Here is a 12,386-nt window from a genome sequence, read left to right as displayed (position 1 = left end):
AATCACTAGTGCACACACATGCAAATATGCATGTGCAAGTGAATGTGCATACACACACGCACACATGCCATTTAAGAAATCGGGCCATTTGAATGACGCAAATAGCACTGCTTGCCTACTGCTGTTTCTGTATCCCCATACCTGGCTCCTACACTGAAGCAGTGTGGGGTTGTCCTTGCTTCAGCAACAGACTCCAGGGAGGAAGAGGGGCATTTGAGAACTCTTTCTGAGTCCTGTCCAGGGCTGTTGCCCCTCTCACACCCCTCTGGTTCTGCCATTGTGATTAACCTGTGGTTTCAGTGCCTGTGTTACTGGTACCCAGAGAGTGAGGGAAAGGAAGCCTCCTGATTTGGAGGCAGAGTAAACAGGAGCTGGACTTGAAGGGCAGCTGATTAGAACAAAGGGGCAGTTTCGGGATGGGCATCATGACTGGGGCCTGGTGGGGAGGAGAGGGGGAGGGGATAGAGAGGAAACCTGGAACTGGGAGCTGAGAGGGAGATGCAGCTGATTGGGCAAGAAGGTGGGAAACTCATAGGGGAGTCTGGGACAAGGTGGGCAGGGAGACCAAGGCTTGGAACTGGGGGAAGCTTGGAAGTTCAAACATTATAGAGCAGGAAAGGTCACCTGGTCTGGTCTCTGAGAAGCCCGAGACTCTCTGGACAAAGATGGGGACTCACAATGATAAGAAGGGAGTGTGGGGGATATGGAGTGATTACTAGGAGGAGACTGAAATAAGATAGGGAACTGGCTGGGGAGATGGGCCTAGCTATGGTTGTGGGGTACTTGAAGGGACTAGGTCTGGAGAAAGAATGAGAGTGGATTTGTTGAAAGAGATGGGATGAAAGGGGATCTGTGGCTATAGGCATACACCTCCCTACCAAGTAGAGAACCAGCACTAGATGCCTGAGCCTACCTGTTCCTTTGCTGTCAGTAAATATTTGAGCAACCTACTGGCCATGAGTTCCTCTCCTTCAGGTAGAACTTGTCCACACAGGAGATATGAATCACCCATTGCTATCAGCTCATCTGTTGTGTCCAATCACGACAGTCTGCCTGGTGGGTCTAAACAATCCCCACATTGCTGATAACCCTTTTGGATCCAAGCATGATGCCATCTAAGGGAATGTTATGTTTCCACTTGTTTTTTTTATTTTAAAGATAAATTCACATGCACACATGTGAAAATAATATTATTGTGGTTGCAAAGCCATGCTCAGAAAAGCAGGAAAATCCCAGAATTAAGGTTGTCCGTGTAAGCTTAGTGCATTAATTTGAACCCAGTAATTAATTGTGCCACCACACTTTCTTTCTTGCAAGAGCCTGCCCCATTCCTTGGACAAGATGGACTTGCTTGCAGGAGGCCTCAAAGGGAGCTGTGCAGTAAAGCTGGGTGTTGTCTGTAGGACTCCTGCTCCATTTGGTTGCTGTGATTGGAAGGTGTGAAGTGAATGAGGCAGCAGCTGCTGAATGTAGCCCTGGAGGACTATGATTCTGTCCCTGATTCTGCACCTTTGTGGTGCTGAAAATATTATTTAAGCCAAAAGTTGTATGCTTCCTCTCAAGGCATGACTCAGAAACCGGGCCTGATGTAGAAAAGGGATGAGCACTTTCCACTGCCATCTCAAATGACTGAAGCAACACAAAATAGAGCACCATACAGGGGCAGATCTGAGCAAATGCAAGGAAAGGCCATATGGGGTGCCAGGGCAGCAGCACTGGTGGGGGGTGGGTCCCCGTTCCTTCCTCTTCCACCACATTTCCCTCAGTGGCTCAAGGACTCTAGCTATGGGGAGCGGTTGTGCAGAGTACTAGGCATGATGGGATGACAGTCTTGGTGGACACTTCCTCCCTTTCAGTGCCTACTGCTTGACCATGGTGGGCACCTGAGGAGCAGGAGTACCTGGAAGAGGGGAGGTCATTCACTGATGTCCCTAGTTCTGCCTGGCACTCTGTGCAGCTGTCTTGCAGCTGGATCACCTAGGCCAGTGAAGGGCCAGTGGGGGAAAGATGTTGGAGAGGAAGGTAGCAAGGACTTGACCGCCACTATCAGTGACCCAGAACCCCCTGCAGCCACTCCTGGTAGCTCTTGGCTGGAGCATCAGCAGTGGGTTTTCAGGTGCTCCTTCTCCCTGTCAGCCCCCTCTGGCAATGTCATGATCTGGGAGCAGGCGCTAGAAGGGGGGACCTACCCACAAGTGCTGCCACTGTCCCCAGACAGGCCCAGTGCTGCTGCTTACTGAAGCACCAAGCTCTAAGACTCCCCCATCCCCAGATCAGCCAGGGACACTGCCATGGCATGGTCTGTCCACTGGTGGGAGAGCTGCAACTTCCCCTGCAGCATGGGTGGAGTCTCCTACACCCCTCTTTTTTGAATTCCTAGCTCTACCCATGGCTCTGCAAGCTGTTCCATGGAAAGTGAAGGCCTGGAAGTTTCAGGCTGGGCATCCAAAATGAATGCAACCTTTATCCCTCGGTGCAATGTGGATCCCACAGCAACAAGCTACGTTTCCATGAGAAAGTTAATAGTCATCTTCGCAGGAGCCCTTGACACTTTAATTTACCCTTTTGTCCCTTCAACAGTGAGAACAGGTGAAAATGAAATCCATTCTGTTGACCTCCAGGGTCACCAAGTAATGAATAGAAACTCTGTGGGTTTGAAGTTACAGAACCTGGCATTTCAAGTAATATCTCTGCCCTCTGCTAAGGTCTGCTTTAGCTTCCAAGACCAGGTGAAGCTGGTATAGTTCTGAAGGACAGGAGGCACACTTTGGGACTCAAGGCACTCCTCATTAGCCCCAGAGAACCCTTTAGAAAATGTCAGCTCTTAGATTTCACTTATTTTTGGACTACAAAAAAATGGTAAAGCAATTTTTCTGTTGCAAAGAATTCAGAAAGACCACACAGGTCAATAATGTATCTTAAGCTATGGATTCCTATTTAGTGTGTCTTGTGAATTTTCTGCAGGTATTTGCACATCTAACTGCTAACATTGTGCAGCGCTCCATGGCACCCTTGAAAGGATCTCATGGCACCGTGACTGAGAATCACTAGTGTACACACATGCAAATATTCATGTGCAAGTGCATGTGCATATACACATGCCATCTAAGAAATCTGCAAATAAAACTAGCTTTTGGCCAAATCCCAGTGATTTTGATCTTCATAAGACTGCCTGAGCCAATTTAAGCTTGTTTAATTCATGCAGGAACAGCTCTCAGCTGCTTGTGTCCATTATGTAACTTGCTTCCAGCCTCTGCTCACCTGTTCACACTTCAGAGACACTCCTTGCCTTCTGGTTCAGAGAACCCTACCTGCAACACAAGCTTTGACATTAGTTGGATCTGGTCAGCTTCAGGGCTGTTAGTAGCCACTGAGATGAGCTAGAACAGGAGTTAGCAACCCACATCCTGTGGGACGGATCTGACCTGTCAAGTAATTGCATCTGGTGTGGGGAGCTGGGATGTCAGTGGCAATTCTGCAGCCAGGGGAAGCTGCACAGTAGCATTCCTCTGGGCCACTGAACAGTTTTTCTGTGCTGCTGCTTGTTGCTGCCCCAGCCCTCCCTGCTCTCTCTCTTTTATACTCTTATTGCAGCTATCACCTCTTGCCACCAAATTCCTCACTAGCAGAAGTTGGTGGCAACCAGAATTGGCAGTGAGGGGTAAGAGATGGCAGTGGCAGTGGCACAGTAAAGGGGGAGAGAGCAAGAGAGTAGCCCTTGGCTCTGATGGCTAGGTTGAAAACTTCCACGTTGAGAGCCCTATCCCCTGCACTAACTGAGGTAGGACTTCAGTGGGAGAAAAATGCAGTGTGACCATGTAAGTTAAAGCTTCAATAAAGATGCACCCACACAAAGGAAAGAAAGAGGTCCAGGGAAATTTAATTCTGGCTTTTCAAGGACTGGGCTTTGCAACTTCACTAATTTTCTTTAATTTGTTTGTGTGTGTATACATGTCACTGTCTGCATTAGAGGAATAAATGGTGTTATGGATTTGCAAGTGAAATCTATCTCAAATACTGACAGGTCCCCTTCCTTTCTGCAGGAACCAGCAAGGGCCACACACGTAGACACACACGAGTGGATGCACGCACATACACACACACACACAATAGGGTTATATAACAGCTCCCCCCCACACACACACATCATTTCCCAAAAGGGAACAGCAGAAGCAACTGAATCCAGAGATGCCAGAGGAAAGCAGTCAACCAGTCGGTGTGTCATTGATGAAGATTTCAGTCTCCGCTGACAGTGATGGCCACAGGATACAGAACAAAAAGCAAACATTTATTTAAGCAGGGGAGGACTCACAAAAGGGGGTCCTCAGTCTCAAGCCATGGGCATCACCTGGTTTAGGAGGGGATCCCCAATCTTGGTCATGGTCTGTTCAGTGCCAGCCATAATGACTGGAGGTTAGATTATGGATTGTATAGGATGGTTTGAATATGGATGAGCCTACCTCAGGCAGGGGTTTAGACTAGATGACCTGTGGCGATCTCTTCCAACCCAACTTCTTTATGATTTCTATGACCAACCTTGGCTGGGGAGATGGGATCTATGCAGCATTAGAGACCACAAGGATTCCCATCTTACCAGGAAAAAAAACCTCATTCCCTTAGCTCTGATTTTTTAGAGGCGAGGGAGGGAGTGGGGGAAGAAGTGCAAGGATCAGGCTTGTGAGGAGTCCAGTGTTATTCTCAGTTAGTAGCTCACCCTTATTGGTCACTGCTGGTGCCTCAGAAGAGATTTCTTTAGGTCTTATGATCCTTGGTTTTCTCCCCTCAGCAGTTGGTGGTGGGAAGGAAAAGAGGTGTACAGAGCAGGGTAATGTGTTTGTCCTGTCTGGCCTTATCACCAATTATAAAATAAACCATACTTTTCTGGCAAATTCTCCAGTTCTGTTAATTTAGACCTCACCCCTGTTAAGGAGGCAGCCATCCATCTGGGTCTTCTAAGGGCTGGCTGAAGGTGGCAGGAGCTGTCAGCACCCATCCAACGTGGCCTCTGTTGGCAATCCTGTCGGGGTGATGAGAGTGGTGATGTTCTCAGCATTCTCATTCCTCACCACCTTCATCTCCACCTCCTCACGCTGCTGGGTGGACCGACCAGTCCCTTGCCGTAAGCTGGTCATCTCAGAGTTTGTGCCATCAAGCAGCTTGGCCATGAAGCGCACACCTGCTGTCTTGAGCAAGCTGCTACCCGTGAAGGTATAGAGGATGGGGTTGATGCTGCTGCTGAAGAAAGCCAAAGCAATCAGGGTAGGCTGTGCCTTCCTTCCAGCCTGGGTGACACTTTGCAAGCTACTCAGTTCTCCGACCACCTCAAGGATGTTCACAAAGTGATAAGGCAGCCAGAAGACAGTGAAGGCCACCACAATGACTGTGATGAGCCGGCTGGTGCGGCGCTTCCTGCGGAAACGCGTCTCCTTCAGCCGGCGCCCAATGATGATGTAACAGCAGATGATAATGAAAAAGGGCAGTATGCAGCCAGTCAGGGTCTCAAAGAGTTTGTGGAAGACCAAATTTTGCTGGTTACCATGAGACACCTTGCAGATGAAGCGGCCAGAGTCATTTTTCAATTGACGGTAGAAGATGACGGGGATGGCAAGTAGGAAAGACAACAGCCATACAGCTAGGACCAAGGATCTGGCTACTACCTTGGTGCGTATGTTCTGGGAGAGGAAAGGCTTGGAAACAGCCAGGCAGCGGTCAAGACTCATGAGAACAATGAGGTAGACGCTGGAATACATGCACACCCCACAGATATAGTAGCACATCCGGCAGATGAAAAGACCAAACTCCCATTGCCCAATGCTCAGCAGCCGGAGGAAAAAGGGTGCGGTGAGCAGTGTGGCCCCATCAGCCACGGCCAAGTGCAGTATCAGGAGGCTGGTGACAGTGTGCTTCCGGACAAGGCAGGCTGCACTCCATATTACAAAGGCATTTCCTGGGAAGCCAAGGATGAATGCCAGGGACAGCACTACCAGCCCTACCGTTCTGCCAGGCAGTGGAGATGGCTGTCCTGAAGGAGGCACTGAGGTAGAGAGGGTGTCATTCTCCATTGAGGCAGGCAAGGGGTCTGTGGGACGGTGAAGGAGCAGGAGTAATTGAGGGGTCCATAAATCAATAGGCCCCCATCCTCTCCCCACCCCCACACCTTTTCCCTTCTCTCATACAGGCTCTAGCTGTCTATTCATCCCCCCCATCCATACGTATGTACAGACCCACCATCCCAATACGCACCCTATTCTTCTGCCATTCATCCCCAGAAGTATTACTTCACCCATCCCATCCACATCCCCCCCACTCCCCACCCACATTTGCTTCTATCCACTCATCCATTCATCTGTGCATTCCTATGCACACATTCATCATCACATCTATCTATCTATCTACCTATCCCTGCCCACGCCCATCTATTTTTTCTCTATATGGCTATCTCACTCCCTCTTCCCCCAGCTCCAGCTAGCAACTTGGTTTCTTGTGATAACAGGACAGGATGTATGAGTTACCAGAGCAATTTCCCCAATGCATGGTGTCAATTCCCATACGCCTCACTTCAGAGTAAATAGCAGGAAGGGAGTACAGTAGGATGCTGAGTGAGGGTGCCTCTTGGCAGCCATAGAGGTGAAAAGACAATCCGGGGGGTACCCAGGGATGGAGGTGGCTCTCACCCCTGTTACAGCAGCTTGGCTCTCACATGTCCAGCCAGCCAATGCTGTTAACCTCCCCCACTGCCCAAAAGCAGAAGAGGAGGCAGATGGATGTGGAGATAAGTTTAGAAAGATCACATGTCTTCCCTTAAACCTATCTACATATTTCTGCTAGTGCCCATCCCTTAACCCTCCCCCCCACCCACTAACCTACTTTACCACCCCCCACCCCCAGGATTTCCCCAAAGCTCTGTGAGTGACTGACCCCTAGGCTTAACCCTCAGCTCCTGCCTTTCCTGGGGTCACCCCAGCCACCCTCAGTTATAACCTGTGGCCTCCTGCTACCCCAGCAATCACCTCCATCCTTAGCTCCCCAGTGCCCCTCACTCCCGAGCTGCTGCTCCCTGCTTCCCCAGTGCTGGGCTCCTCTTGTATCTTGGAAAGAGCTGACCACTTACAGTTATTTTTTCCTTAGTGGACTCTGTCCCTAGGGGGGGTTCCTCCAGGTGCCGAAGCCCTGGGCTTGCCGGTGTGAGTGTCACAGTCTGAGCATCTGAAGGAAGTGCTAGGAGCCTTGTGAAAGCCACAGTATGTCTCAGCCTCCACCCTCCCCCAGTACTTTCACAATCAGACCTCTGTGCTTCAGAGGGAGGCGTCAAGTGTAAAGAAGAAGGTACCTAGTTTTGTGGAACCCAGGAGTCTGGCTCAGGGGTATCAAGCCAAGCAGGGATATTGGGGTAGCACTTACTGGAGAACAGAAACGGCCCCTACCGAGTCCCCCTACCCCTTCTCCACAGCTCAGTGTTCCTAGTATTGAATTAGGATATCTTGGTCAGTATGGAGCAAGTATAGCTTACTCCCTGGGACATGGGTACAGCACTGAAGCACTGTGGGGAGTGCCTACTGAATTCCTGCCCTGGGACCTACAACAGAGAGACCCCTGGTGTCATGCTGGGATCCTAGGATCAGCACAAACTGTGAGGGGATGGAGTCAGAACCCTTTCCTGCGCTTCCCACCTGGTGCAGCTTGGATGCAGGGTGAGGTAAATGGGAATAGTGTTGACTCAGCAGCTGAATCACCTCCCCCACTTCCTGTGGCTTGGAAATGGCCCAACATTTACTCTGCCTGGCTTGGGTGATCTGCAGGGACACCAACCTTGCAAATATCTGTTGGATCAACAATATATTGGAACCTGTGTTCCTGGCTTCCTGGCAGTGGCATAACTAGGGTGCAGTGACTGGGAAACCTCCCCAAAGTGCTGACTTGGGGTAAGGAGGGGAGGAGACAAAAAGCAGCTGTCTCTGGCAGCACAGTGGGAACTGGAAGTCATTATTTCCCTTCTGCCCCAGGCACCTGGCCACATTACCATGTTGCTGACTTCTGGGCCACTCTTTCCCTATCCCACCAACTCTGACTCACTACCCGCCCCTCCCCCCCCCGCCCCCTAGAAGCCCTTCAGGCCCAGAGATGGACATCAAGATTCACTGATACCCACTCCTACCTCTTCTTATCCAATAGATTCTACTTGTGTCCCAAAACTGGAGTCATTTGCCTTAGAATATCTACTCTAGCCCAAAAGACCCCCAGCCCTCCCAGCGTGGAGACAGAACTCCTCTTCAATTCCCTTTTCCTTGACCAAATACAAATCGCCCTAAAATAAGCAGATTAGATCCTTTATTGATTTTCTAAAATGGTGCCGGTACACCTGATTGAGGAATGAATTTTCACCCCTTCCAAGGTAATTTATAAAACTGTTTATTGCAAATATTTCAGTAGAAGACATTGATGGGCTAATAATACCAGGAGAGTCTCAATGTCTGTCTGTCCTTCCATCCATCCTCATACATACACTCTATGTACCTGTTTCTACACATTCAAATTAAAGAGATCGCTAATAAAATGAAACCTAAAAATGTAATACTGAAAGGATCTGTTAAATGCCATGGGAATCATTGGGCTGAAGTTCCATAGTGTAGCTGGGAGAGATGGGTAGGTCACACCATGTAACAATATGGATGGCATAAGGCACGTTTACCTGTGCAATTAATGCAAAACAATAAACTCCAGAGTTGATTGCTCTGGAGTGTATTGCTCCCATGTGTGCCATTTGAACATGCACTTGGGAGCAATAAACTCTGAAGCAATAAATTCCAGAGTTTATTGCCATTTGAACATGCATCCAGGACTGCAGCATATTGAGCTGGGTCAAAGCAGCCTCAACCTGGGGCTGCTCCCCTTGGCTCAACCCTCTGTGGAAGGGCTGGCCAGGGCACATGGGTGCTTCAGCATCAGGGCCGGATTAATGAATAGGCAAACTAGGAACGTGCCTAGGGCCCTGAGCTGCAGGGAACCCCAGTTCTTCCCTCCATGGTGGTGGCACAAATGACCCAATCTGCCTCCTTTCCCTTCCCTTCCCTTCCCCTCCCCTCTGCTGGCCTTGCCACAGTGGTGGCTGCTTCCTAGAGGTGGCTCTGAGCTGCACTCCTCAAAGGTAGCAGTACCGGGGTGAGGAGGGAGGTCTCGACCAACCTGGGGCCCACAGATTTGTTTGCCTAAGGACCACTAAAGTGTTAATCTGCCCTGTTCAGCATAGGGATAACCTATAGCCATACCCCACACTGAAGCACCCTTATGCCCCAGGCAGCATCCAGTCCTGTGAAGTTTTTTACTCTGCCACAGCATAGTACTCATATTTACAAGTGCTAACTTGCTGCAGAGTAAATTAATTTACTCCAACCTAATAGGGTTGCACATGTATAAGCCAAGATGTGTACTATGCAGCTAATTAATCTACTGTGCAGTAAACATCCTGCGTAGATTTTCCCAGTCAGCTACTATCAGAGACATGAGTTACAAGTTTTGTATAACTTTTGTAAGGATCCTAATCATGATCCAACTCCCCTATCATGCCAAGTGTTGTACAGACCCCAGATGTAATTAGGCCTCCAAATGAACCCTCTTCACAATGAAAAGAAATCTATGGAGCTTAAGGAGACAAAGTCTATTATGGAAAACCGAGGTGACATTCTGAGAAAGAGAAGCATATTCACAAATAGGCCTACTACACATCATTCTCTACTGCTTCTCCCACATATGACCAGAGGTGATCTGCTGCCATTAATACAGGTAGTGGGGTGATAGTATCAGAAAACTCCCCTTTAAGAGGATATTAAAGGGGAAAAGCCCACAAAATTTAGTTTTACAGTAAAATTTAGTTTTCTTAAAGGGAGCGTGTCCATGAGGACCATCTGGCAGCAAAAAACTTCATCTTTAAAGGAAAAGTGTTTGTGCAGTACTGTAGGTAAACACTGCATTTTTAAAAGGCAGCATGATGCTGGAAAGTATCAGTATTTGGCAGTGATTACTTTCCCTTTAAGAGTAAATTAAAGTGTCCATGAAAATTAGATTCTGACAGTACAAACCTCTTCTCTTAAAAAGGAGAAATCTCTATGTGAGTCACAGCATGACAGTAAAGAGTCTGCTCTTAAAGGTGAAGTCACTTTAAGGACCAGAATGCTGCAGTCAGAACTTGTACTCTTAAAGGGGAAGCCTCCATTAGTACCAGAGTTTGAGAAAATGCACCCTTAAACTGAAAATGTCCATGAGAGATGGAGTCTGGCAATTACAAAATACCTGCACATGGGACTAAGTACATAAAGTTTGGTGGAGACATCACCCAAGGGGTGAAGCCTAACCCACAGCCCCATCTTGCTGTGTCCTCTGGGCTCCTACTTCCACCTTCCCCATCAACATGCCCTCTTCCCCCACTACCAGGTCCTTATCCAGGTCCCTCTGGGACTGGGACTTCTTGTTCATCTCCCCAGAGGCTCCCTCAAAGAACTGAGCAATGAACTTGGCTCCTGAGGTCTTGATTAGGTCTCCGGCAGCAAAGACATAGAGGACAGGATTGATGCTGCTGCTAAGGAAAGCCAGTGCTGTGGCCCCTACCCTTCCAGACTTCCAGGCATTGGTCAGCCTCTCTGCTTCCTCCCCAGAGGTCAGGTTCGAGGCCACCTGCAGGATGTTGACCACATGGTAGGGCACCCAAAGGACAGTGAAGCAAATCACAATGGCAGCAATGAGCTTTTCTGTCCGAGCTCCTCGGCGTTTCCATTGTCTTCCCTGGACTTTCACCAAGATGGCAGAATAGCACCCTATGATGATGCCATAGGGGACCAAAAAGGCCACCGTGGTCTCCATGGTGAAGTGGAAGATGGCCAATGCTGGCTTGGCATGGCAGGGCTCACAAGTGTACCGATTCCAGGACTTATACTCCACTACCCGACGGTAGATAAAGGCTGGGACTGCCAACAAGATGGCCACTAACCAAATGACAGCCAATATTTTCACCACCAGATGCTTCTTGCGGATAGCTTGAGAGAGGTAAGGCCGGTAGACAGCCAAGCACCGGTCTATGCTCATGAGGGTGATAATGAAGATGCTAGTGTACATGTTGATACAACAAAGATAGTAGACACCCTTGCAGATGTGTTCTCCAAAGAACCAGCCCTCAAAGATGAGGAAGAGGATGAAGAAAGGTGTAAGGAGCAGGACAATGCTGTCAGCCAAGGCCAAATTGAGGACAAGGAGGCAGGTGACGGAGCGATGGCTGGGCTTCATTTTCCACAGGATACTCCAAACCACAAAAAAATTTCCTGGTAAGCCAATGAGAGCCGCTAGAAGGAGAAATATTGTTCCTGCTACTCTGGAAGTTGTGAAGTTCAGGAGGGTGATGTTGCCAGCAGTATGGAGGCACTGGTTCATGATGATATGAGGTGGGATGAAAGGAGTCTCCCTACATGGAGGAAAAGAGAAAGAGAGGCAGTGAAGGTGGAGCTTGGTTTAGAAAGTCTAGAATTGGATGAAATACTGTGTAATGACAGAACAGGAGAGAGAGAGAGCTGTATGGAGATGGCACAATAAACAGGCAAACAAATTGGTAGATTTGTATGGAGACAGAAAGAAAAAGGAAAAAGATAGTTAAAGTCAGAGGGAGAATGTAGGTGAATGGGTAAATATAGGGATGTGTAGGGGAGATAATTAAACTAGTAGTAGAGAAATAATTAGTTTAATAGAGAGAATAAAAGACATAGGAGTTTTTACCTATGTTACCTTTCAAAACCCCTGATGGTGACCCTTCATCAAGACCTATAGTCCCCTGTTTTACAGCCTTGGGCTTCTCCCCAGGCGTCCCCCTCACTCCCAAACCACAGCCCTTCCACAAGCTCAGCACTGCACTCCTCTGTACCTACAGCTCCACCAATGGCCCTCAACCCTGATGCTGTGTCACTTACGCCATTGAGATGCCTCCAAGACCAGCTGGTGGGTCCCGTCTTCCACTAACCCATTTACTCCATGGTCTCTCTGGGGAGGAAAATGTCCGTCAGTCTTGGTGGAGACTTGACTGGAGCAGCTGAGTAATAGAGGAGCCTTGAGGCATAGGGCTGGGAGTGCCTGACGCAGGAGTGGTTGGCTGGATTCGCCGCGCTGTCTGCCACTCCTTCCAGCCCCAAGTCAGGGCACGTTGGGAGAGCTGGGAAGTACCCAGGAATGCTCAGGAATGCAGGTGGCTGCTCTCAGACTCACCCTTTTTCTCCTCCCTGCACTTGCCTCCCAGAAGCAGTGATCAGGACTTACAAGAAAAAGGATGAGAAGGCAGGATGAGTGTTCCACTGATAAACTTCCTCAGTCTCTTCAGGGAGGGAAACTGCAGACTTTCTAAGAAAAAGACC

At 48.9% G+C, this 12,386-nt stretch overlaps 2 protein-coding genes across 2 annotated transcripts; both read right to left on the bottom strand.

The window, feature by feature from the left end:
• Positions 1-48: 48 nt before the first annotated feature.
• Positions 49-7,445, bottom strand: LTB4R (leukotriene B4 receptor). The gene is made up of 2 exons (XM_090052695.1): positions 7,112-7,445; positions 49-6,079 (listed from the first exon to the last, which is right to left on the bottom strand). The coding sequence occupies exon 2, from the start codon at positions 6,060-6,062 to the stop codon at positions 4,983-4,985; it is 1,080 nt and encodes a 359-aa protein (XP_089908821.1). The 5' UTR covers positions 6,063-6,079; positions 7,112-7,445; the 3' UTR covers positions 49-4,982.
• Positions 7,446-8,393: 948 nt separating this feature from the next.
• On the bottom strand, positions 8,394-12,095 carry LTB4R2 (leukotriene B4 receptor 2). Its single transcript, XM_090052016.1, has 2 exons — positions 11,949-12,095; positions 8,394-11,449 (listed from the first exon to the last, which is right to left on the bottom strand). The coding sequence occupies exons 1-2, from the start codon at positions 11,951-11,953 to the stop codon at positions 10,345-10,347; spliced, it is 1,110 nt and encodes a 369-aa protein (XP_089908142.1). The 5' UTR covers positions 11,954-12,095; the 3' UTR covers positions 8,394-10,344.
• Positions 12,096-12,386: the final 291 nt, after the last annotated feature.

Source organism: Crocodylus siamensis, chromosome 6 (assembly GCF_052110815.1).
Source record: "Crocodylus siamensis isolate JL-2025a chromosome 6, ASM5211081v1, whole genome shotgun sequence".
NCBI classification, from domain to species: Eukaryota; Metazoa; Chordata; order Crocodylia; family Crocodylidae; genus Crocodylus; species Crocodylus siamensis.
The sequence above is the reverse complement of the archived record's forward strand: the minus strand, read 5'-3'. Positions and strand labels throughout refer to the sequence as shown.